This window comes from Corvus cornix, chromosome 4, assembly GCF_000738735.6.
Source record: "Corvus cornix cornix isolate S_Up_H32 chromosome 4, ASM73873v5, whole genome shotgun sequence".
NCBI lineage: Eukaryota > Metazoa > Chordata > Aves > Passeriformes > Corvidae > Corvus > Corvus cornix.
The window spans coordinates 64,597,244-64,624,056 of NC_046334.1; the positions used below are offsets into that span (position 1 = coordinate 64,597,244).

Genomic DNA, 26,813 nt, shown 5'->3' on the forward strand with positions numbered 1-26,813 from the left:
ATCATATGCCTCTTATGAAACAGAAAAGAAAGAAGTTCATTTTTCATGATGAATTTTAATCACCCATTGGGTACTGAAACAAAACTGAATTTTATATAAACATAGATCATACTTTTTACTTTCTTTGATAAATCCTATGTAGTAAGTGACCTGAAATTAGCCCAGAGAAAGATTTTGGCCTTTGGCCTCAGCTATCCTTCCTGTCCTTCCCCTTCTGAAAGGGTTTATTATGAAACTTCAGTTTCATATTTCTCTAATGGAGTTACTGCTTCTTTTTTCTTTGTATCACCTTTCCTGGGCTGAGAAGAACAATGATCTGAAGACTCATTTTAATAGGTATTTATTTTGGCAGCAGTGGTAGCTGAATTTACCTGCTCTCTGCCCAGTGAAAAATGATTATTTTGAAACTGGATCAGTCCCTCGATGTAATTCAGGATATGAATACACAAAGAGTTATGCCAGTACTACAAGGCAGGAGGGCAGGGATGGAAAATAGGGGTCTGAGTAGCAACTGTTTCAGAAGGCAAGCACCCAGGGAATGGGTGTGGAGCCACTGCTCAGGCCCTGGCTTTCATATCACACCTCCACAGTGTGAAGATTTTATATTCTTGTAGTCATTTGTATTTATGCAAAATCAATACAAAAGACTACCTAACTGGAATAGCAGTGGTTTATACCTTATTGTCAGAGCTGGAAATGAGCACTGGAGCTACATGGCAGTGTGGAATCAGGCCTCCAACAATGCCATTTGATAACACATGGCACACAATAGCAATCTAAACAATATTACTGTCTTCCCTTAGTGATTTGCTAAAGCTGATTCAATGCACTAGCTGCCTCAGCACAAGTCAGGGTGACACTGAGGACAAAGAGATGGGAAGAGATGACAGACTACGGTCAGGAAAGGATGGGAACTGCTTCAGCCAGAACAGATACAAAATGGCAAATCACGGTCTGGTTACTTGCATTATTAAATTAGAATCCCGTAGCTGATTTATTGTCACTGTCCTATGCCCCTGTTCTGGTGGTCACTTATGTCCTCAATGCAAGAATACCTGACCCTGTGACTCAGCTTCTGAACTGCATTTGTACATACAAATGGGTGGTGCTGCCACCATTGGAAGGAAGAAAGGAATAAGAAACTACAAAACAGCTTAGTCAGAAGTGGGACAGAAGTTTTCCCTATCACTACCTGATCCATTTTAGAAGGTTGTTGCTTTCCTTTTTTTTTTTTTTTTTTATTGTTGCTATCCAAGCAGTTTCTCAACCCCTCTGATCTTTACTGCCTTGTTTTCTGGTGATAACCTTAAGAAATTTGGACTTTACTCATGAACGAAAAATGTTACTGTAAGAGTAATCAATGAAAGGTAAAACAACATGTTAGAAAATAGATACCATTACATTTAAAATCACATAATAACAAAGTAAACTGTGTAAGATGAACTGAAACTTAATATACCTGCAACATCGTAGCTGATTCATTCAAGAAATCCTCCATGCTCTGATTTTCAGGGTTAAACTTGTTAAGCTGTTGCACTATTAGTGCAATAAGTTCTCTATGGCTGACCATCTTCACCATGGAGAATCCTATAAATATAGAAAATCATTACTTTTTCATGCCTCCTTCAGTTGTGGCATAATGCATGGTGATAAGCTCATATAGAAGTTACACTGCAGTAATGTAGAAGAGAACATTTAGGTCAGGCTTTCAAGATCACAGTCAGAACAGCTGACAGGAGAAATGAAAACACAGTACAAACATAAAAAAAATAGAAGACATAATTACATATTGTAAATATCTCAAAATACCTTAAGGATAAATGGTTACTGCACCAGGTTATTTGACAAAATATAATTAAAGATAATACAGAGAAAAACATGGATTTTTGCCTGTGTGCATACAGGTCCTATTTAACACACTGCCCTTCCCAGTGAAATGCAACAGAAAGCAAAATTTTAGTCTTAAATCTCATCACATGTTGCTGTCAACAGCCTGTTTTTCAAAAGCAACAAAAGAATAGGAACAGAGAGGAATTATAAGGAAGCGGTGACTGTTGGTCAGCAGGCTGGGCCGTGATCACAGCACTTCAGTGGGCTGGGCCACTGCCAAGGTTTCTGGAAGCACAGCAGTTGAATACTTGTTATGTTTGATGCTTTGCTTATGAAATGACTGGATTTTGTCCATCTCAAATGATGTCTTACCCATATGTCTGAGAATGTGTAGGACTGGTTACCTCGATTTTAATGTTCAGGTGACAAGAACTATAATACATTTGTTCCTACACATGCACATGTTGTTGTGTATGAAAGACCAATGACAGCAATTATCAGGCCTAAAAGTCATTAATCTGGTTTACCAGTGGGGAAAAAAATGAGCACAAAAGTAACTTTCCATGGTGAAAATAAAAATGTATTTTTGAAAATAGTTCTTGTATTTTAAATATCATCGTATTTTGATGTCAGAAAAGAATCTTTGATCAAGATGATTCATTCCCACTGTGGTAAACATAATTCATTTCTTGCTTTAAAATATTATCATAACATTTCCAGACACAATGGTATTGTACCCTGCCTTTCAGCACATTCTTACTCAATAATAATTGCCTAAATAGCACTTTTCATTACTAATCTCAAGGCACTGAAAAAAAGAGTTTGTCAGTGATTATTTCAATTTAGCCTTTTAGGTACCTGTTATGATCAAGAAAAAATGTCCAAATAAAAAAAAAAAGGTTCAGCAAAACAGGGTTGGATCATGACAAGGGATGACGAACACGGAAAGAGGAACTACTGTGCAGGGGAATCACTGTTACTCTGCTCCTTTGAGAATCATTTGTTTCTCAAGTAAGAACTTGCCAAGGTTCTTACAAGGGATTTTGGATGAGCCAGAGAGAAATATCTCTGTACTTCAAGCTGAATCATAATTCAGGCTCCAACACCTCCACCAGTAACAAATGCTTTTTCTTCTGGCATAGCAGTAAGAAATTTGAGCTCTCATGCTCTGATATTCACCCCTCCTCACAAATAACAATAATTAAACCCAAAAACTGGAATGTGAAAACTAAGATGTATAGTAATGCCTTCAGATCTCTGGACACACACAGGTTCTTAACAGAAAGAACCCCACTTCTAATTAAAGAAGCTGCTATTATTATTGCCAATGTTTTAAAACATACACATCAGGAATAAAATGTTTTTGGTATGTTATGCACCTAATTTCCACACAGTTGGTTAGAAAAATACTGTAATTACTATGTACAAAAACGATACAAATTTATACTGTGTATAAAATGGTAGAAATTTTCTTCCATTATCAGCTGTAGATTTCAGTTAAAGGAGGTGAGAACCTGACTTAACCTTATTTTAGAGTGGAGCCCGGAGATATTTTGAAAGCAATTACATAGGATAAGATTGGCCACAGTTGTAGGCATTGGTTTCAATGACCTGAAAGGTTCTTTCAGGTTTTACATCTGCTCCTATGTTCCTGGCCTAGAAAGACTGAGATTGAATTTCCTCTGATGAAAGGTGTCATAATTAAAAACAGCTGAACTAAACCTCCCTTCAAAATTCAGACAGATCAGATGGAAAATGTTCACTTTGAGGATCCTAATTTTAATTTTCATATATTTCAATGTTTTGCATACCTACTGCAACTGTTTTCCTTAACATAACATGGTATTTTTTATCTATTATCTTGTATAACTTTACAATTAAATACATATTGTACAAAACCTTCTGCAAATACGTTCTGTTATATTTATGAGGTGGGCTAGCAAATGGACACCAAGGCTGGCTACTTGCCCAGAATTTCAGGGAGCAAAGCCCAGCAACCCTGTTCACAGTGTAACACACGCCCCTTGATCTTTTCTATTGTACTTATAAAGACCTAATAAATATGAACACTGAAAGAGGGTAGATTTAGATTAGATATTAGGGAGAAATTCTTCCCCATGAGGGTGGTGAGGCACTGGCACAGGATGGCCAGAGAATTTGTGGATGCCCCATCCCTGACAGTGTTCGAGGCCAGGTTGGATGGGGCTCTGAGCACCCTGGTTTAGTGGAAGGTGTCCCTGCCCATGGCAGGGGGTTGGAAATAGATGAACTTTAAGGTTCCTTTCAACCCAAACCATTCTGTGATTCTGTGGTTATATGAAAATAAAGGAGCGAAGGAGTCACGAGCCTGGCCAGGGCACCCGCCACTTTCACACATCCCGAATTGCACCCGGCTTTCTTTCCGGAGGTGTCACGTACGGCCACATCTGCCTTGCACCGCCGCTCCGGTTCCTGTCCCTGGCTGTTCCCGGCGCTCTCGATCCCGCTCCCAGTTGCCCCCTCCGGGCGCGTGCCGTCCGTATCCCGGCGCGGTCTCTCCTGACGGACGGACCCCGCGCGCGCCGTTGCCAAAGGGCGCGGGGGCTGCTGGGAGCTGTAGTCCTTTCGCGAGCCCTCCTCAGTGTAGCGAAACGGCGCGACTGGGTGCGCGGAACTACACGATCAGGGAAACAAGATGGCGGCGGTTGTTTGCCGCCGTTGCCAAGGAACTCGTCCGCGCCTCCCCGGTGTTTCCACTCACGGGCAGCCTGCGGTGGGTGACCCGCCGGTTGCCGGGGAGCGGCAGCGCTGGCGGGCGCAGGCAGGGCCTGCGATCCCAGAGCGGACGCGCGCAGAGCGCCCTGCGAGAAAACTACAACTCCCGGCATCCACTGCAACAAGGCGGTCGCCGGGGCGTGGCCTGCGCGGTACGCAGTCTCCCCGCCCCCTTGGCGTGTTACGCAAATGAGCAGCCGGGTGGGCGGGGCTACGGCGAGGGCCCGCCCCGGACCGCCACCCGATTGGGTGGGGAGGGGAGGGAGCGGGGGAGGTGTCGCGCACGCGCGCTGGGGTGGCGCTGCCGCCGGCCGCGCAATGTTTTGGGGGCGGTCGGGGCGGCGCGGAGCGCGCGGAGCCGCCGGACGGTCCCTGCGCTGACGGGAGCGCCCGGCGGCCGCTCCGCGGAAGGAGGCGGCGGCGGAGCGGGAGGAGAACACAACCCAGAGAAGCCTCCCGGCGAGGGGCACGCGTCGCTCCTGTCCTCTGAGCGGCGCGGGTGAGGAGCCGGCAGCCCCCGTGGCAGCGGCGGCAGCGGTGTGTCAGCGGCCGCGGTGATGATGAACAGGTTCAGAAAGTGGCTGTACAAACCCAAGGCAAGTTGCGAGGAGCTGCCGCTGCCCGGCACCGCTCCCCGGGGTCACCCTCACCCCGCGGATGGAAGTCGGGACGGAGGTCCCGGCGGATTCCGGCGCGCAGCCGCGGGTCGCTCCGCGCCGGTCCCGCGGCCGGGAGGTGCCGTGTGGGGCGAGCGGAGCCCGCGGGCGCTCGCGCGGCTGCCGGCGGCGCGGTCGGAGCGGGGCTGCGGGAGCGGCTCCGGCGGCGCGGTCGGAGCGGGGCTGCGGGAGCGGCTCCGGCGGCGCGGAGCGCGTCGCCCGCTGCGGCGGGGGATGACAAAGCAGAGCGGGAGCCGCGGGGCTGCTCCGACCCGGGGGAGCGCGGCCCGGGGCGGGCTCGGGGCTCTACCCGGCACCGCGGAGCCCGCGGAGAGGCGGCGGAGCTGGCGGCTGTGCCCAGCCCGTGCCCGGGCAGCGCTCCTGGGTGCGCTGCGGGCTGCGCGGAGCCCGGACCTGGGGAGATGTTCGGGCGCTCCCTTTGAGCTGTTAACGCTGTGTGTGCACCTAGGAACTTTATAAGTTAGGAGGTTTATTGGAAGGTGCTCTGTACGTATGAATCTTGTGCCCTTCTCGCTTTGAAATTCTTGGAAGGAATCCAAGAATCGCGGTTTGCTTTGCAATGAAATTATCATCCTCTGGCACGAGTTAAGTAACAACTGTCTGGAGAGTGATCTTGTCTCGCATGTGATGTTGGGATTTTAAATCAAGGACATTACTGGTTTTGAACATCTACAGCATCTTTTTCTTGTCCAGACATCGCATCAGTCAGTATAGTTATTCCCTTTCTGAAGTATTTGATTTGATTTTGGTTCCTGTTGGTCACTTTCACCCATTTTTTCGTATGCTTTACTATCAGTAATAGTGTTGAGTCTCAGTTTGTAAACCTTCCATGTACTCAGTTCTTTTGGCTGAATTATGGCCAGTGTGTTGCAGTTAAAAAAAAAAAAAAAAAAAGCCGAGGTGATGCTGCAAAATAAAAGCTCATATTATGCTGGCTTTATGGATTTTACACATAGTCATAACACTTGAGTACTTCTGAAGAACAGGTACTTGTCAGATATGGCTGCTAATAGCTGCAAGGGAGATAATGTAGAGATTTAGTAACTGAAAATACAGTAACAAGCTAGAGGTAACTTTCATGAAATGTTATTTGTATATGTTTTATGCAAGGGAAAAACTAAGAGAAGAAGAGTTAATGAACAAAAAGAAATACTGGTGATCTTAAATGCAAAAGAAATCATTGTGAATATAGCTTTTGTCACTGTTTTTCATTAGATGTCACATTGTGTTCTTTCTAATGGAGATTTAATCTTTTTGTGATAAATTTTTTTTTTAATATAATATCTCTTTGTTGTATGGTGTGTATTTGGCATTCAGGGGCTGTATCAAATAAGGTATACTTAAAGTTTAGTGGGACTTCTCTGTGCTGGAGGAACTTTTCAAGCCTGTCGCATGACACTGGACCTCATAAATCAGGAACACCTATTGCTGTTAGTTTAAAACCAGTACCACTGCATTGTGTTGTATATTTATACCTTCTTTGCCTACAGTTTTTCTTAGTTTCAGTAGCTTACAATATCATTTTTGTTCTGGTATTCAGAATGGGTTGCTGGTGAATTGTAAGAGCTTCAGAAAAAGGCATTTTTCCTGGTGTGCCTGTTGAATGGGTGTGGATCGTGTCATTCAATACACAAAAGTTTAAATAGCACTTCTTTTATAGAAGGTGAGACAGAGGATCTCACATACAGGGACTGTACCTTTCCTGGTTGTACTACTTGCTTTCCTATTGCAAGGAATTTGCAAGGATTCCTTCCCATATGGTCAATGGGTTCCAGGGTCTGTTTTGAATATAATGCATTTTGAAGATGACTTTCCTGAATATTTATTCTGGTAGGGGTTCTCAGTACTCAGGACTTATGTTACTTACTTAAAACCCTCTGCATTTTATCAGTTAGGTTTTGCTACTCCCAGTGATGGGGAATGCTGCTTCTGAAGTATTCTGGGTCCTACTGCCATATAACAGGACTTTTGCATGGCAGCAGATTTTGATACCACTGGATGGTTGGCCTAGAGCTTTGGTGGCCATTTAGAGGTACTTTTGAAGGTGAGGGGTGGGATGACATCAGAGTGCAGCAAATTCACAGTACAGCCTGCTCAGAAACCTGAATATATGGTTTAGCTTAATCCTAGGGGAACTATTTCATAATTCATCCCTGAAAAAACACAGCCCCAAAATATGTAAATTAATTCAGTTTAATCTTTTAAAATGGTGGAGACAAGGAAATTGAATAGAACAGAGTGCATAACAAGGTGGAATCACAAAACTCTTAGGATAATCATCAATTACTGCAAGATGCAGGGCCTGCATCGATGCGAGGATATTTACTTGGTAACTGCTGCATCTGTTTGAACATACCAAGAATGGGAGAGAAAATGTGGGTGTAGGAAGTGGAAAGTCTTGACTAATGTTGTGAGCATGTCACGAGAACAGCACGACTTCCCTAGATCCTTGTTCAGTCAGTGTTCTTCCTGTCCAGCTCTGTTCCTCAGGTATGCTGATATGCCAGATTTTAATGAACCGGATCAAATACCAGTGGTAGAGGTAACCAGAGAATGAAATAAATAGCAGTGACGTGATCTGTAGAGCTGGTAGGAGGCAGACTTTTAACTGATGTATTGGAGACAGAGCAGAGACAAGATGTTGTTTCCAGCCTTCTGTGCCACATCGATTGTTGTTTATTTTTTAAAATGTTGTCTGTAATATGTGTTTTGCTTTTGGGGACTGTGGAGTCAATGCATTTTTAAGTGTTTGGAGGGAAGCTGGTGTTTGCTTTTGAACACTTTCGCAGAGGAGTGATTTGAAGCAGTAGTGTTGTTGAATTGCAGCACATTGACCTCCTCAGGACACTGCAGGCTTGCCAGGCACTGCCACCTTCCTGAGACAAAAGAATGATCTCTTCTAAATCAATATACTTACCTGTTAACACAGGCAATGTTCCTTGCCACTTCAGGGAATTTCTTGTCTTGTACCGTCTGCTGCTGGAGCATTCCACAGGTGTCCGGTCAGAATCTGCTCCCAGGCAGATCTGAGCGTCCAGCAAAAATACGGAACTGGACTGGTTTTGCAGTGTTTTGAAATGCATTTGATATCCAAAGAATTCAGGATAATTTTGGTGAATGCTGCTGCTTATATCTGGAGACTAGCTTGAAAAATGCGTGGGTAACTAGCTCACAGGGGTACCAGCTTTAAATTGAGCACATGTTTATTGGTATTTTGAAAGAGCTGTTTTGTGTATGATGGGGAAAAAAAAGTCTGTCTCTAACCACAACTTGAATATGTTTTTAATCTGTTTATCATAGCAGACTGAAACACCTTCAGTCTGTGTTTATTTTTCATATTTTTATTTTAAAAAATATTGCTGGTTTTGTGTTTATATCTCTGATTTTTTTTTTTTTGCTCCTAGTTTCTTTGACATAGTAAATATGAACTTCTTGCAGTTAAGGTTGAATAATTTTTTATGTTCTTGTAATTCAGTCAAAATTCATAGTCTTTGGTAGTAAAGGTATTGCTTTGTGAATGCCTTGCCACAGTTAAAGGATGCTCACAAAGTATGCATAAAGTCTGGAGGTTTTGTAGGTGTGCTTTTTAACACCCCTCTCCTCTAAGACTGACTGAAGTGCAGCTGTACCCTTAGTGCCTGTTTTATTTAAAAGGCTGTTTAACTCCCATGGGGATGTGAAGGTGGATTTACGGAAATGGCCCCAACTTGTAGCTGGGAGTGAACACTTACTGACAAGTGGGTGCTCAGCGCAGCTCTCTCACATCCTTCAGAGGCTGTGCATCTTCTCTCCCTGGAGTGCTTGAGATGCTGAGAATTGTAGTTACTTTCTTCTTGTGTGTTTGTTCTGAAATACTGTTCATTGGTTCTTAAATCTGATAATTATTTTCTGCAGCTGGATTAGCAGATACATCTTCAAGATGTTCTTTTTGCCTGTTAATGTGTGTGTCTGCAGTGGTGCTCTGTGATCAGAAATAGCATTTAGGGATAAGTGGAATGGCAGGTACTTGGAGAAGACTTGTTTCTGTGTTTGTGCTTAGTGCCTTTTTCTTTTTAAAGGATCTTTTTAGCTATATTTCTATGAAAGTAAGCCAAAGGTAGTAATAACTGTTGCTAATAATAGTTGTTACAGGACTGTAACAGCAGATAGGTATGTTAATTTAAAAATGGCTTAATAGATAGTAAAAGGGTATCTTGGAACAAGATTTCAAGCAAGTAAGATGCAGAGAGTATGCCTAGCAAATGTAGAGCAATCACCTAAAGTAGAAAAGTGAGAGCCAGTGGCAAAACTCAAAAATAGCCAAAAAACCTCTAGGAGGTTCTGTATTACTTTGGAAAAGGAGAAGTGTTAAAAAAAAAAAAAAAAGAAGGAGAAAAAAAAAAGTCCTAGGTGAATGTCGAACATCAAAAACTTCACATAGAGTAATCTTTCTCAGCAGGGTTGTCAGGGTTGCTTAGTGGCAGAGCTGACTCCAAAAAGTAAAAGATGGGAAATACAATAGAAAATAGCTGATTTGGTTTTTTAACAGTAAGAGAAGAAACATGTTTGCAGGATTTTTTTGTAGGAAAAGATTTTAAGTAGGAAAAAGGGATTTAAAATACGAATAGAAGTTTGTTAGAAGAATGGAAGGTAGTAAAAAAGTACACAGTCAGCTGTGCTTAACATAATGCAAAAAGTATTTTTAAAATTGGGCTGGTAGAATGAGATGCAGTAAGAGAGAGAATTATTTTAAGAAGTAGATAGAAATGGTCAGAGATGAAACAGGACAAAGCTGCTGGAATAGCCAAGCAACTACTGATACTAGTTTTCTGGGAGTGAATGGAAAAGGTAGGATGATCTACCAGTGATAGATGGAAAGCAGATAGCATCTTATTTTAGCTATGATTTCCGAATCTTAAAAGTGAAAGGTTTACTGTTCACAGAATAGAATTAGAGTGAGTTTATTCTTAGGAAAAATGTCTTACAATGAAGAGTGAAAGAAGAGGTAAATGCTATTTATAACTTATTTTTGTTTGACTGGTGCCATACAGTATTCAAAGCCTTTGGGCACAGCAGTTTGTGAACAAAATTTATTATTTAATGCAATATTTATATTAGCAACTAATGACTTTCCAAGACAGAAGATTGAGGAGTTTTTCTTACTTGAGAAAACAGCTGTTACTAGGTTTTTGAAAAGTCACTGTTTTAATGATCAGCTCTTTCATCTCACTTATCTGCGTAATTATTCTTGTTGTCCCTCTCTGATCAGAGGCTGCAGCTATTTAACTTCATTAATCAGTGTTACTGATAACAATCCTGAGGAAGGCAACTTATAAATTGTCATGCATTATTCAGAGTTTTGCATACTGAATTGCTTCATTTTAGAAGCACCATCTAGTGGTTTGAACACAAGTGTGGGAGCTAATAATTCTTTGCTGATGTATTGTAGCACTGCAGCTAAATCAGGACAATTACCTGCAGTCATATTGTTTCTTAGCCTTGGTTTACCTGTGGCTGAAAAAGGGAAGGAGGTCACTGTTGCAATTAAGATAATTGCTTGGTTGTTTGTAATTACTCTGATGTCAAATGTATTTGTACCTTGTGAAATTATTTTTTGATGTGGATTGCTGTGAGCAGAGTCATGGTATATCAGATCAAAGGTCTGTCTAGCCTGGTGTGATATCTGGTAGTTTTCTCTTTCTCTGTCCTGTAAGATGCCTAGGGACAAAGATGAGATGAACAGAAAGGGATATTTCCTCTGGGCTCTTTTTAAAAATTTGATAGTCTGCAGCATAGGAGTTTGTTGAGCTATAGATCGTGCTCTTATAATTCAAAAGCTCACGAAGTTGTTTCTTTTAAATGACTAATAATTTTTCAATTAATTTATACTTCTGGTCTCCATAATGACTACTAGCTTGTCAGTGCTTATAGCTGAGTTTGAATCCAGTTGAGGTAAGCATTTTCCTTAGAAACTTTTTCAAACAGCCAGTGGTGTGACCTAATGTGTCCCTTGTCCTGCAGACTTATCTTCTGATCTTTCTCATGAAAACCTGATTTGGGTGTTTAGATTCTGTTGCTCTCCTCCCACAATGTCATGGTACTTAACAGAATTTTAAAAAAATTACTCCTTAGAAATCACAATGCATTCTTCCTAGGTTATTTTAGAGGTATGACAAAAAACTCCCACTAAGAATATCCTCAGGACCACCGAAGAATATTTTCTTACTGAACTCAGTGAAAAGTAAACAGTGCAAATGCTGTTGATGTGCTTCATTTAACTGCTTTAATAGTTATGATGATCTACTTTCGTGACAGTTACGCTGGCAACATTGACTTAAATTAATTCAGTAAAACTATTTTTAAATAATGGTGTTAAAAATAAATTAATTGAAGGCTGTGCATGTTTATTTGGCCCACATTTGAAGGCTGACCCACCTTCATAGTGCATGTGAAAGAGCAAGTTTCTCCAGCTTGGTTGTTTTACTGAAGGATCCTAAATAGAGTCTGTCTTACCTGTTCTCAGCTGAGTCTTTGTTTTCATCTTGAAAGTACACAATATTCCGACTATTTATTGTATCTCAAGTGACAGGCTGGGATCACAGGTGTAATGGCCATATGCCCCCTGCTTGCATTCAGAAAGAGAACTGCTGCATTCCATGCGAGCTGAGGCTCTTGCATCCTATAAACTTGAGCTGCCCCTAAGTCAGCTAAAGCAAAGCACTTAGCTTGTGTCTGGTGGACAGCTCAGTGTAATAGGATACGGTTTTCCTTTGAGGCAGTGTCAGCTGCCTGCTACTTGAAAACAGGTGAGTGACAAAAGTTGTAAGGCATTTTCTAGAGGTCTGGTTTTAGGATATAGCAAAGAGTGAGGTTTTTTGAGAGATAAAATGTTTGGACAACTTAAATATAAAGCATTCCTGGCTCAGTATACCTTGCTGGTGTGACTGGAAGGTCTTGCTCTTATTTATTTTGATGTTGTGGATCAGACTTACTACATCCTGTATGTGTTTCTGTTCTACCCTGCAGGCTGTAGGATTTTCTGGCTTGTCACTTCAGTAATCAGTGGCTTTTTTGCCTCACTACTCAGGCCTCTAGACTGACAATTCCTCTTGACCTTTCTGATCCCATAGATTGTGCTTCTTCCTGTGGTCCCTCTACATCCACGACCCTCTCCTCCCTTACTGTTACTGCTTTTGATCCTGTTTAAGAATAAGATGCCCTGAAAAGCTGATCAACAGGAACTGAATTGTGCTTCTACTTTGCTCAGTCTTGGTAGGCCATAAGCTTGTTTTTCTTCTCTTGTAGGGTCTTTACTCATACTTGATAGTCATTCAGAATGAATAATATAAGAGTGGGCATCACATCACTACTGGGTACACTATTCTGGGTGAATGAATGAAAGGGAAGTAAATGGGGGAAAAGGAACTGGAGGAGACAGGCGAAGAAGATGGGGTTGAAGAAAAGACTTGGCATAGAAATGTAAGAAAAATAGTTTGAGAGGAAAAAGGGAGGATGATTCTTCTACTCTTTCAAAATGGTGCTCTTTATTTTGAAATGGAACACAGGTTAATTTAAATTAGGGTGATGTTTATGCTGGAATGTGTTAATTCCTGTCATCAAGTAGCACTTTGATCTCTGAGAATTATAGGTGGCTGAAGCTAAACTAACCGGATGCTCAGGGTGTTCTGCATTTCTGCTTTGCATTCTTCTAATTCTCACCTTCCTTTGTAGCCTTTTAATGTAGGAAACATTTCCTGACATTCTGAAGTTCATCAGATGTTCAAAAATGCAGTTTTTTCAGGTTATTGTTTCCTTCCAGGAAAGGAGCTGAGCTTGAAGGGGGTCGTGCATGTTTGTCTATAAATGGCTTTCAGATGTTTGTTATCTAATAAACTTCTTTATGAACTGTATGGGCTCTCATAGTAATGTCTCTTTGTCTAATTCTCCTTCTGTAAGCAGCAATCTCCAGGCAGAAATATTACCTTACTGTCTTGGTCCAGTTGATGAAGTTTGTGTGCTCTTACCATACAAATGAGAACATACCAGTATTCTTCCTATAAAACCCTTCAAATACTCTCAAAGCACTGCTTTTTACTTTATTTTGAAGATGCATATATATATATATAGAGAGAGAGAGAGAGAGAGAGTGAATGTCTGCATTGCTAAACATTTAATGTTTTTTTCTAGGTATTTTTTATAAAGCTGGCCCAGTATACCTGATCTAGTGAACAGCCTTACAAAAACATCTTGATGGAATTTATACCATTTTATGGTGCAAGATGGATGGATGTAAGCCCTTACAGAATAAAGAAGAGTTAATACAATGGAAGGAACAGGCAAAAATGCAAAGGGCCTTCAAATCTCATCTGGGACCCATGATTTATTTTGCTTTGTATCTTAAGGAATCTTGCAGGTCCTCACTGAGGCGTAAGAGATGAAGTGGGAATGGCAGCTCGGTTTTTCTGTTTTACTTGGTGATGGGTTTTCTGTTCTCCTTGGTAATGGATGGTGGTTGTGTGGTTATATGAGGTTCTGTAAGGACATGTGGTGCCATGGGTGTTTCTTGCAAGTGTACACACAGGCCTTGTTTGTGTGGTTGTAAAGACGTATTAGTTTTGCACTGATTTTTCTCTAAGTCTGTTTCTATTTGATATGAATGTTCATGGTGGTGAGTTTGGCTGGATATAAAGGTTCATTTTGAAGACCATAGGTAGCAGTGGGTTCTTTTGAGCAATGATCTTCCTGTGCACTGCACAGCTATCTTACTTTTTTTTTTGTATAAAGCTGAGCATAAGGAAGTTATGTCATGATCAGCAGCAAATAATTGGAAGAGACCTTATGTTAAAAAGTGTATATTGGGCACTGACAGGTGCTCACTGGTGTTAACTGTTAATCTGGCTAATATTTTCTTTATATCAAAGTGTTTGAGATCTGATGTGTTCATGTTGGAGAACCTGGTTTCAGGTTCATTGTGGTGGTGTTTTGGATTTATTTTATGGAAAAGCATCTTTGGTAGTTTTATTGTATTTTGATAATTCCTTTGCCAATGGTTTTGTTGAAGCCGTTGGCAAAGTATATTTGAAGAAAATATTATATCCACAGCAAGTATTCTCATTTTCAGTAAGACTGCTTTTTGTGGTTGGTTTTTGGTTTGCTTTGTTGTTACTTGTTTTTTAATTTTTCTTGGTTTCTTTTATTTTTTTTTCATAGGCTATATCATATCCTTGTGTCCAAAAGTTTTGTTTACTGCTTGCAATGCCTTCTGTTTCCCTAACATTACTTCCACCTAGATTTTTTGCTGGGGTTTTATGCATAATTGCAAACCTTCTATAAATTTTTTTCCTTCTTGATTTCAGTCAGGATACTTGACAAATACTAGACCTGATAGTAGTGGTGACAGTAGGAAGACAGGGTCAGAAGCAGAAAGGCAATAGGTTTTTTTCTCTTCACTTCTCTCACTAGAAGAGACAAGGAAGCAAGGCTTCTTACTGGGTGTTTAGGCGTTTATTTTAGAGCCTGTATTCTGTTGGCAACTTAATTTTTTTGTCCAGTTATTTTTTAAAGTTATATTTTCTCAGTTAATTGGACACACTATTTGCTTTGACAGTTAGTTTATTTCAGGAAGCCTTAGTCTTAGGTCATAACTGTTTCTCAGTTCATTTCTTTTTCTACTGAAATTTGAGAGTTACTATTTGACAGTTTCATAGTAGACAGTTGTAGGTATAGTTGATACAACACACCTATAAGTTAATGTTAAAATAACTCTTACATCTAAATTTTGAACTATTCTTAGATCTGGAACTGGGATGCAATTTCCTCAAAAATGAGTGAATCTTTTTAAAGATGTCATGTTTTTCAGTGTGAAAAAAATAAAAGCATGTTTTTTCCTGTATTTGAAATGTTCTTTTAATTTCTTAGTGTAATGTATATGTATCTGTCTTCATGGATATATAATTTACTGGTCTGATGTTAACAAATCAGTGCTGGTGAATCGTAGGTGCCTCATTGTGTTTGTTTCCTGCATGAAACAAAGAAGTTGTCTACTGTATAATGTCATCTGAGTTGACCAGTGCGTTTGATCAGCTAGATCAGGGTTTTGATTGAAGTAGAAAAAAATGTCTGATGGACAGAAATTCATACTTCTTAAGAAATCATAAACTGTATAAGACTGTCATAAATAGTACTTCATGAGTAATCCTGAAGAGTTAATAGGTGACAACCTTTTTCCTGGAAACATTAGTTTTACTGTAGGAAAGATAAGCACAGTTTTGCTTAAGCCCAGAGTCATTTGTTATCAGTCAGGTCAAGCAGTGAAATGTTGAGAGGTTGGTTTCAGCTCTTTTTATAGTTATTTCTCTGTCTATATATATCCACATGTGTCTGCATGTTGTGTGTGATCCAAAACTTGTCTATCATCTGTGCATCTTTCAAATACAAAGTCATGCTTCCTATCTCTGAAATGAGGGACTGAGGCATGAAGGTGAGAAGAGGTTATTTGGTGCCCTAAATGTAGGCCAATAGCCAAACTGGCCATAAAAGCATAATTTGGGGGTTTTGTCAACCATTTTATTCCTCATTTGCCACTTCGTGCTATCCACTGCTTTATATGAGATTATTTTCCTTTTAGGTTACCCTACAGTATCGTTTTACAGCTGAAGCAATGGACCAGATTGTATGTACTTTGCTTTTCAAAGATTGGAGTGCAAATTCCTGTTGCCATATGTTTAGATTTAGTGTCCAGCTCTTGCTTACAAATGAGAACATATGGGAGATAGGTAATGGTGATTTTCAACTGTTAATTAGTCATGGTTAAAACGATGCCTCACTAACCATCCCTCCAGTCAGTTCTGTCTTTCTCATCTCCCCCTCGTGGTAGCATCTCTGGTGTATGTGGACTTGCAAAACTTCTGAGGGGAGAAAAAAAACTGTTTCCTTCCACTGAAATGCTTCTGTAATTTGGAGGGTGTGAGTTCTCAACTGAGGTGGGGCCTTTTACTTCCAGATTTTGTGTTTTGTTTGCTTTGTGTGAAATTAAGTTGCTGATGTAATGCTGCATAGTAAAACAGGAATTAGATGCTGAATGCTGGTACCTGTGATGTAAATAGGCTTTACAGTGTTGGATAAAAATTTTATCAGTAATGACTAATCTTAACCTTTGAACCTGTTCATTGCAACTCATGATAGGATGTGGATTTTAGTTACTCAGTCTCACAATCTGGCTACTTGAACTCTGTTACTACACACTGTTTATTACTCTCTTCTTTTACTGCTTATTAGGTAACTTTTCTATTGAAATGACCTAAACCTTCTGTAAAATAAGATATGGTCAAATGTATTAGTGCAATAGCAATCCCTTCAAAGCAGAGAGAGACATATATGCTTGTCTCTAGTGTCCAGGATACCTGACTCTTATCAAGAACTTTTGTGCACTCTCCTTGTGAATTTTAAGTCAACGTGGGCAGTAAGGAAAATGCAGAAATGCTGCTGTGCTCAGCTAGTTCTTCAGCTTGCAGCCATGTGCTCCTGTCTTAGCTCCCTGATGCTGGTGTTGGAAATTGTGTAGCTGTGCCTTGCATTGCATCATCTTTCTGGCACAGGTGGAAACTTCCTTGCTTTGTTTATATAATTTTGCAGGCTCAGTTATCAGCTTAATTGGGGAGAGGGCAGCATGAACTTCTCCTTTGGTGGCAGGATAGTCTTTATATTATCTTGTACCAACTATGGCGTTGCATCTTCAGTGTCTTAAGTGCTTGTGTCTTATGTTCTATTCATGATATAAATACTGGTAAAATGGAACCTTAACCTAAATTGCACCAATTCTATTGCTCCTTTTGTGTGGAAGATGTTAATTTCTGTAATGCAGAGGCCAGTCTGAAACCCAGGTGAAGTCATGTGGGACTGAGAGCTGGACTTCTGATTTAATTCTTTGGCATAAAACAGGCTCACCCAAAGTTATTTTTAGGTGACATTAAGGTGCAGACCTTGTATAAAATGTTAATGCAAGGAATCTTGCAGTGATGGAGGCACAGATAGCATGTGTTGGAAGCAAACCTCTGCGGAAGTACCAAGGCAAGACAGTGAGCTATATAAAGGGCAGGGTTTCCATTCGTGAAGTGCGTGGTGCTTTGAGCTATCTGCTCTTACTAAAAAGAGCTGTGAAGGTATTTGGTGAATGCTCTACTGTGCGTTTGGCATATCTGTTCTCTGTTTCAAGTTCCATATATGAATTGTCAAACGTAAAACCTGCTAATTTGGAGCTTGGAACCAGTGGAGTAAAAGATCAGCTAATTACACTATTTCAACATTAAAAAAAATTTAAATGCTTTAAAAGCATTTCCTCTATTTAATTTTCATCAGCTGGCTCAGAATTAATATATTGAAATGACAGCATTGTCAGATACTGTAATATTTTTCACTGTGTGCTTACTGTAATGAGATTTTAAAAACTTTAAGAAAGAGGAGAATACAAATTCTTCTTAATTTGAACCAAAAGAAGTTTTTTTTTTCTTTTTTTTTTTCCTGTGCACTTTGTTTACTTGAAAGCTAGCAAATGAAACTTTTGCACAGCTGAATTAAAAAGTAAGACCTGGGATACAAGTAGAGGTATTCTTACTTTGTAGATTCCTGCCCTCACCTCTCCAGCAAAGCAAGCGGTACCTGCACAAGTCACTGCATTCTGCACTGAGTGGCACTGCACCACTTCATAGTAGCATTGAGTGTTCACAAAAAGCTGAAAGTTTTGCTGTTCTTGAGGAGCAGCTCTTAGAGCAGCAGAAGCTGCTTCTAGGGTGGTTATTTGCTTAAGCAATTTAAAAGCAATATGGAGGGTGATATTACATAATGTGTTTCCATATCTATGTGCCTGCTTTCCCTGGTCCCCAGTCCATTAGATCCATATGGAGCAATTAGGTGCAGGAAAAAGTCAATGTGATGGAGAGGGGCTGCCTTCTTGATGTTATTTCCACTGATTACACCTTCTGTTGGTGGGGGAAGGGGCATTATTTTTGTGATTCATATTACTTTTCTCTCTGGATAAAACAAGATGTTAAGAGAAGTCTATTCTTAACCAGCCTTCAGAATTATTCCCAAATTCTAATTGTTTCAGCAAGGGATTTGCTGAGGAATATGGGGATTGAATAGAAACTCTCTATTAAGTGGTGTTGGAGCACCCTCTGCAGCCTCATAATAATATTTAAATGAGCTTTGTACATTTCTGGTGATAGATTAATCAAATGAATATTCAGAAAGAAAAATTAAGTGTCAAGGTGCTTTATGCTGTTCATCAGGCCCATCAAAATACAATAATAGATCCTCAGGGAAAATAATTAATTAGCATGTTGTAGACTTTTTGTGTCTGTTATCCTACTGTACCTCTCCTGAAAAGAAAACTTGCAGCAGTTCGTGTAGGTTCACTGAAGTTGAGACTGAAAAATAAATAATAGCATGGCCAGTGGGAATGGTGTGAGAATTAGATCTGTGTGACAGGCAAGTTATAATGCTATTTAACAAATTGGGGAGAAAAGCTTAAGAACTGTTCCCTTTTGAACTGCCAGTTTACTGCCTTGTGATCTCAAGTTTCCAGGATTTGGTGACCTATGAGTCGTGTCAGAGCTCCCTGTTCAACAACTGGCTAATTGCTGGTGTCATGCTGGGATACTGGTTCAGGTCGGGTTGGGAAAGCATGTGACCAAATGTATTTCCAATGCTGTGGCCTTTTTGCAAATGTCTGGGTTTCTTCTGATTTGCTGTTGAACAGCCTGACCCTCCTTAGTTTGAGCTGCAGTAGGTTGCACAAGAGTGTAAGGCATGAGAGACTACACAGCTGAGCCATGAACAACATGTGATTTGTTTTCATAGGTGAATGCTCTTCTTAATGTACAACAGTAATTTAATTTATGTCTATAATGTCTTACTAAATCAATCATACTGTTTATACCAGGGTCATGTCAAGCCTTTTTTGTGTTCCTTCAGTATGTTTAAAGGATTCGTTCAGGGTATTGTAATGATAACTAATGACAGGTAATTAAGCACATGGGGATTCTGTCTGTGTAGAATTACCTGGCTTTGGGTGATGCTATTATATCACAGCTTTTTTGTACATGATAGATGATTTGTAGCTATGCATAATCAGAATTGGAGAGAGGGTGAGGTTGGAAGGGACCTGTTAAAATTGTCTAGTTCGTGCCCCTCAGCTTCTCAGGACCATGTCTAGTCAGGTTTCAAAACACCTCTAAAAATGGAGACTCCACAATCTCTCTGAGCAGCCTGTGACAGTGCTCAGTCACCTTTAGTGTAAAAAGGCATTTCCTGATGTTCAGATGAAACTTCCCATATTTCAGTTTGTATATATTACCTCTTTTGCTCTCACTGGGTATCACCACAAGTCTGTATGAGTATTCTTTCCACCTTCCCATCAGATATTTATATATGTTGATAAGATCCACTCCGAGCTTTCTCCAGGCTGAACAGTTCTACTTCTGTCCTAGCATGATGGATGTTTCTAGGCCAGAATCATCAGCCTTAGTTAAACTATCTCCAGTATGTCCTTGCTGTTCTTTTATTAGGGGGTCCAGAGCTGGACCCAGCACTCCAGATGCCTCCCTAGTCCTGACTGGAAAGGCAGGCTTACCTCCCTCTGCCTGCTGGCAGTGCTCTACCTATTGTAGCCCAGGATGCTGTTGCCCTTCTGGTGCAGGGGCCTGTTGCTGACCTATTCTTCAAATTTGGCAAAAATGGTTTTCACCATCTCTTTGGACAACCTATTGTTCTGCCTTTGTGACTAGTTCCCTTCCAGCTCCCAATGCCAGTCTAAACCAGTCTGACAGCACTTACCATTTCTGGCCTCTTTCCCACTGCTCCCCCAGCTTTGGCTGTGGCATTTGTTGGAGCTCTTGTGAGCTGACTCAGCCTAGAAGAAAGCAGTTTGGAGGTTTGTAGGGAAAACTGAACTCTTTCCCATTCCTCTTTCTGCCCCTTGGAAAGCTTCTCCCCCCACATTTGCTGATTGAATCAATTTGACAGTGAAAGGCCGGATGAGCTGTAGTCATCCAAGAACTGAGTGGTAGCCAGCCAGGTATGCAGGAGTGGGGGTGGAGGATTGAGAGAAGTGGGATTACTCTTGGCAACAGCAACTCAATAAAGTTCATCAGTGAAATTGAATCTTTTGTAATATTCGGGAAATGAACATTTCCAAGCCTATAGATTCATGAACTTCTTACAAAGCACAATTAAAAACCTCACATTCTTCCATATTGAATGGGATTGCCTTAGGTCAAAAGCAGAAGATGAACGAAGATCTGAGAGGCAGCCTAGATACATGATGTAACTAAAGCTTTTGATCGAGGCAGTGAAGTTAATATATTTTCTTGTTATTTTTAAAAAATGTCAGAAAGTAAAAAGGCTGATTTTTTTTTTTTTCCCAATTCTTTATTGAGGAAGGACAGGTTTTGACAGTTAGCTTTTCATATTCATTGACTTATACTTAGTTATTGGACCATACACCTTGAAAAAGAGTTGATTCTGCTTCATTCTAAGTCTTCTTGGCAGGTTTATGTGTGGGTGCATGGTGTGGGTGGTTTTTTTATGGTGAGCATAAGGAATCATCAGTTTTGGGGGGGAAAATTAATCTGGGAGTATAGCTTTTTTACACAGAATTACAAGCTTTGACTCAGGATATTTGGAATATAGCTGCATTTGCTGATTTAGGTTTTGGTCTGCTTTGGCTTCTAAAATGTCTGTTTGAGGCATCCTGAAAGGTTTTCTTTTCATGAGAGGTTAGTAGGCTTTAGGCTGTTTTTAGAAAAGTCTCTAAAGAAGGTTTTCTCTGAAGAGGCAGTTACGACTTCCTCTCTATAATGAAAATAGCTTGAAATCCAGAGCGGAGCTGTTTGTTCTTACATATTATTGTGATAGAGGTTTCCAGAAGGTACCTGTGAGTTGATGAAAGAATGCAAGAATTGAGTCATTTTGCAGGTGGTTCCTTTGAAGGTGTTGGCACATGAGGAGAGCCTGAGCCAGGGCTGCTGCTGCCTCTGCCAGTCTCCCGTTCAATGTCCGTGTACTGCTGTCATGGAGCACACCTTGAACAGCGTTTTTCTCTAAAACCATAAAGCTTTAAAATAAAACTGCATTGACTTTTTCTGTCTTCTCAATTTGCAAATAGTCTGAGAGTATTTGCAGTTATGTAGGCTTACAAGAGTTGCGGAGAGGGAGGAACACTGCCTCCGTTTTCTAAGGGAAGAGGTATTGCCAAACTATTCAAAGGCTAACTTTAGCCTTAGTGAAGCTTGTCTGCTTCCCACATCGAGGAAGTGAAAGACACTTCTGCAGGAGACAGTCTGTAGCATCTGTAGCTAGTTTTTAGTGTGACTTTTCTCCTAGAAGAGCTCATCTCATTCTTTCTGCTGACTGCAAGGCAAAGCAAGTCACATTCCTGCGAGTTTGCTTCTGTGGATACTCCTCTTGGAATTCCTAAAGTGAGCTGGCAAATCTGCTTTCAGCAGTTGAAGTAGTAGTATTTTCTCCAGAAGAGGTATTTTTGTGTTTTGCACAAAACCAAAATTATTTAAAATTTTAGAGATATCAGAGAATGGAAATGTCATAGCTATCAGTTAAAAGTTTGTATAGGCTACACAGGAGTCCTCCAGTTTCTAACCTTTCCTAAATTCCTGTTTTTCTGTAAGAAAAAACTTCAGTAGCCTGACACTAGAGAATGTTCACAATAATGATCATGTTATTTTAGTCTGTTTTTCTCTTCTGACTTTGTCCTTTCGTCTCATGAGAGCAACATCAGGTATCCTGAGTAGTTGTTTTAAAGGTATAATGGCTTCCAAGAATAAAAAGAAAAGATTTGTTAGAAGAGCTTTTTAGCGAGATTCACCAAAACTTGGTTTGAGTGCTTTCATACAGCTTTTATAAGTGGAATTCTTGTTGGTGCCAGAATGCTGCTAATAGCAGCAACTGCCTCAAGGTGAAATCCAGTTACTGTTTCAGAAAATTCACACTTTGGCTGATTTTTTGTTTAGGGACTAGAAAAGATTGCATCTATTTTAAGGTAACTTTTTGGTTTAGTTGGGATGGCTGAAAGAAAGTAACTTTCCAGGATTATAATATTGTATTTTAATACTGTATTTTAAAATACTCTTTTGTTATTTTAATAATACTTAACTGCAAAATTAAGTGCCGAATTGTATTCTATTAGTAGGTATAATGTTGTTGCTAATTTTGCCATGTCTGCAGAGAAAATTTGAGAAAGGATCATTATCTTTTTTTCTATCTATGTCCATTTTTTTCCTCGCCTAAACTACAGAATCACAGAATGGCTGAGCTCGAAAGGGATCTCTGAAGGTCAGATGGTCCAACCCTGCTTCTCAAACAGGCACATCTAGAGCCAGTCGCCGAGGGTCATCTCCAGATGGCTTTTGAGTATCTCCAAAGATGGAGACTCTACCGTATCTCTGGGCAAGCTGTGCCAGTGCTCAGTCACCCTCACAGTGAAGAAGTGTTTACTGATGTTCAGAGGGAGCCTCCTGTGTTTCAGTTTGTGCCCATTGCCTCTGGTCCCGACACTGGGAGCCTCTGGAAAAAGCCTGTCTCTGTCCTTTATGCACCCTCTCTTTTATATATTTACAGACATTGATGAGACCTTGTTCTCTTCTTCAGGCTGAACAATCCCAGCTCTCAACCTTTTCTCATAGGAGCGGTGTTCCAGTCCCTTCATCATCTTAAATTAAATTAAAAATGTTTGTGACAGATTCTTCTTAATACCAGAACTAGCCAAAATAGCTTTCTTGGGAAAGATAGTGAGGGTTGTCAGGCCCCATTTATCATGCTCTTGTTTGTCATCCCCTAGCAGAGGAAAGGGATTTCTCTAGTAGGGCTTATATTATAGCATGAATATTGAGTTGCTGTGGGTTAAAAGAGTTACCAGGATTTTGCTGGGCATCTCCTGGGGTTTCTTGTTCTCAGTATCTTGATTTCTGTTGCCTGTGTTGGTTTGGCTAAAGGTAGCAAGGTTCTGGCAGTCTATTGCACTGACCTTTTTGATCATTGTCTGGGTAGATGAATATCACATAAAAGGCACTTTGAGAAATGTCCAGGTCAAGGCTCCTGCACAATTTTGACCTTCTCCTAAAAACAAAGTGACCTGAAATTGTATTGATTTCAATATTTTATGGTACTTTGCATGCATGTATTTAATGTGTAAACCTTGAGGGTAAAATGACCACCCTGGGGAATAATCCAGATTATGCAAAAAGGCTGGATTAGCCTCTTTTATATCCCCACTGTCTCTCTCTTCTGGACATCACCAGTGTTTGAGTTTTAACTGATGTTTCTAGCGGCTTTTTCTAAAGAATTGGTAAATTCAAGCAAAATATATTGTGAAAATGGGACACTAAAATTGAGTTACTGCTTGAAGTAACAATATGGTAGAGCAGAGCTCTCAGTTCATTATATGAAACATGCAGAAGTTTGCCTGTTAGATAGGAATTAGTCTGATTATAGAGTAGTCATCCTAAATTTGAATGCCTATGGGTGCTGCTTACTTCTGGTTTTCCCTTCAATAAATTTAGTGTAAATGTAGTTCTGTTTATGCATTAGGAATGTCTTTTATCTACCTTGTTCATGAGTTTAGTTTTCTACTGAACTGCTTTAAAGTGATCAGATCAGCCCTTCTTAATGAATTCAGTTTCTTGGGAGTCATGACCTATTCATTTCTTCCAGCAAGACTAGATTTGCCCTAATTTAGCACTAGACTAACATTAAATTGTGCAAAAACAATTCGAAAAATACATATTTATTCAGTGTGATGTCCTGGTCCTCTTCAAAGTCAAAGGGTCATTCGCTTCACTTGAAGGTAAAATTTCATACCCAACTTTTGGAAGGTATTACTTGCGCTAAGGCTTTGAGGCTAGGCCTGCCTAGTTAATGTTTTATTTATTAAAAAAAAAAATAAAATAATGTGATCTACCTGCCCTGCAACTGATTTTTCTTAGCTTTTCTGTCCCTGTGGTGCCCCTGACACAGCTCATAGAAGATTTGGTGCAGCTGATTGAAGAATTTTGCAATTTAGCAATTTCATAGCATCAGGTAGAGTTGCTGTGATACACAGAAACTGATTCTTCAAACCGTGGCAGTGAGATCAAACAGCTTCAGTTATTCTCAAAGGTGTTTTCTAATAATTGCATGTGTAAATCCCCTTAGGTAATTAGTAATTATAAATTAGATTCAGTAATTAATTCATAAAATCACTTAGTACAAAAACTGAATGTACATCCTAAGTGGAGGTGACTCTGTGTGTTGACAACTGAACATGAAACATGTCTGAGCTAGTTCAGCAAGTAACAATACTTTTAATCAAATATTCTTGTTGTTTTCTTGCTATCTGTACTATGCAGTTTGAACTGAAAAGCATTGTTACCCATCACCAATTGTCTGAATAAATTTCTCTACGAAGAAACTCTCATAACTTACAAAACTAAAACATTTGAATGTCTAACAACACTTTGCTTACATAATTTGTGTGTTTTGTTTGCTGATATATAAACTGCAGAAATGCTTTCTAGTTGCAGCATGTCAGTTTTAACATGGATTTTTACTTGTTGGCTTTATTGAAAGTAGTTACACATCTTCAAACATGCACTCATGCAAGGAAACTGGGTAACTTTTAGAATCACAGCTGAAAATGTAATCTTGAATCACTTTTTTCAGTCTTACAATTTAGCATTTTAAGTGCAGATTTTAGTAGGCTTTAGGGATGTGTTTTAAAACAAGTATAATGCAACAGGTAGAAAGAAACATGAATGTCTCATTAGTATTTTAATAGCACAAATCTCTTATTAGGCATTATAAATCAACACAGTGTTTTAGAACAATAACCTCACTGAAAATCAGTCAGATGTGGTGGGGGGTTATGTTTTTATTGTTTTTATTATACTTGAAGTGTTTCCAACAACTCGATAAGTGAATCTTTGCTTGAAATTGTTTTTGCTTGTGATTGGTACAGGTAGCAAAGATTGCAGGGAATTTGATACAGGTTTCTTCTGTTCCCTTTGAGGCTTTAACAGGTTTGTTGTATTTCCTGGTATAAGTTTTAATACTGTTCGTTTCCAGGTAAAGAGATTATTGTAGGTGAGAACTGAATACTCAGCATAGTCTAGCAAATTTTAATCTGTGTACTGCATTGCTAAAACAGTGTACAATAGAATTGGATAATTTAAGGTTTGGAAATGTCTAAACTTCCCATTAAACTGATTTCTGCTTGTCTCCTGGAATTCTTCATTCTCTTAAATGCTTAGCTGAGCAGCAGATGGAGATAAAGAGTACTCATAAATTGTGTCTTTTTCCTAGTTTCTTTTTCTGTCTGTTTCAATAAGCAGCACATATTTTTATAGCTGGTTAGGATCATAGTCTTGATACATGGGCAGTGTTGAAGGCCACCTGTTGATAAGGTCAGTCTACAGCAAATGTATTTGTGCTGCTTTCTCATCTAGCATGATGACTTTTGTAATTAAATTACAGAAACTGAAACATCAGCACTCCTCTGTCCTAAACCCTTTAGTTGCAATCTGTTTTCTTCCTCACTGTTTTTCTTTGAAGAAGTCAATTTGAAGTTTGTTGATACCTCCTGAGTCTTTGAACCAAGATCTTCGAATCTTCATTATAGGTCTGACTTGGCCTCCAAACCCAAAAACTTGCTGCCACTACAGGTAGATATGCAAGATGTCAAAGGACTAAAATTGCACCTTATTTTTTCATGTTTCAGGGACAGTATGCCTGGAATTTTCAAGCACACAGCCACTGTGGAACTTGGAGCAAATGTGATGATAGATGATAATCTAGTGGAGGTGACTTGGTCACAGTGAGGTTCATCATGTGAAGTACCTGGAGTGTGCAAAACCTCCTAATGCTTGATTCTGTCCACTGAATGACCATGCTTTTTGCTGGAAAAATCACTCTCCTGTGTTGTTTAAACAGAATATCCACTGTTGAAATGTGCACTGTTTTGTGCTACTTTTACTGAATGGTCTCTATTTGCTGTTGGTACCCACATGTGGGTAATCCACCTGAAAAGTACCTGAAACAATACAACTTTTCTGTATAAAATGTGACTGTTAGAGTCACCACATAAGTTTACAATAAGGTGTTTGTGGATTGAAAGGATTTGTAGCTTCTTTTTAAAGGTAGAGAATGTTCTTCAACATTGTCTTTCATGCTCTTTGTTTTCTTTAGCAAAGAGCTAAAGCTGGTGTTGTGGCAGGGTTTAAAACTACTAAATTTTTACATGGGACTAGAAGCCAGCAGTTCTTGAACACTAGTGTTTGGTTTCATAATGGATTTTACTTGTAGGCAAGTCACATAAAATCACTAACTAGTATATAGGGGTGATGATCACACACTTTGGAAGGTAGTTTCCTAAAATCTCAATCTGGATGAGTCATTTGGACTTACCTTCTAAAAATCTCTGAGCAACATAGCCCCAGGGGTATGATCTACCTTTCCAAAATACATACTAGTGAATAGGGGGAAATCCTATCTCGGAGTAAGACTGATGCATTTTTCATAGATTAGGTT

The 26,813-nt window shown here is 39.9% G+C and overlaps 2 protein-coding genes across 6 annotated transcripts in view; one reads left to right on the forward strand and one right to left on the reverse strand.

Annotated features, from left to right (window-relative positions):
- The window catches only part of CFAP99 (cilia and flagella associated protein 99), a 51,562-nt gene extending 47,147 nt beyond the window's left edge, over positions 1–4,415 (reverse strand). Inside the window, exons 1-2 of the mRNA XM_010402025.4 lie at positions 4,249–4,415; positions 1,460–1,587 (exon numbers count right to left, since the gene is read on the reverse strand). Of these exons, the coding sequence (XP_010400327.3) occupies positions 1,460–1,579 (120 nt within the window). The 5' untranslated portion in view covers positions 1,580–1,587; positions 4,249–4,415. The remainder of the gene's footprint in view (positions 1–1,459; positions 1,588–4,248) is intronic.
- Positions 4,416–4,904: 489 nt separating this feature from the next.
- The window catches only part of ZFYVE28 (zinc finger FYVE-type containing 28), a 152,707-nt gene continuing 130,798 nt past the window's right edge, over positions 4,905–26,813 (forward strand). For all 5 annotated transcript variants that reach the window (XM_039550901.1, XM_039550903.1, XM_039550904.1 and 2 more), the window contains exon 1: positions 4,905–5,180. In XM_039550901.1, coding sequence (XP_039406835.1) covers positions 5,142–5,180 — 39 coding nt within the window. In that variant the 5' untranslated portion in view covers positions 4,905–5,141. The remainder of the gene's footprint in view (positions 5,181–26,813) is intronic.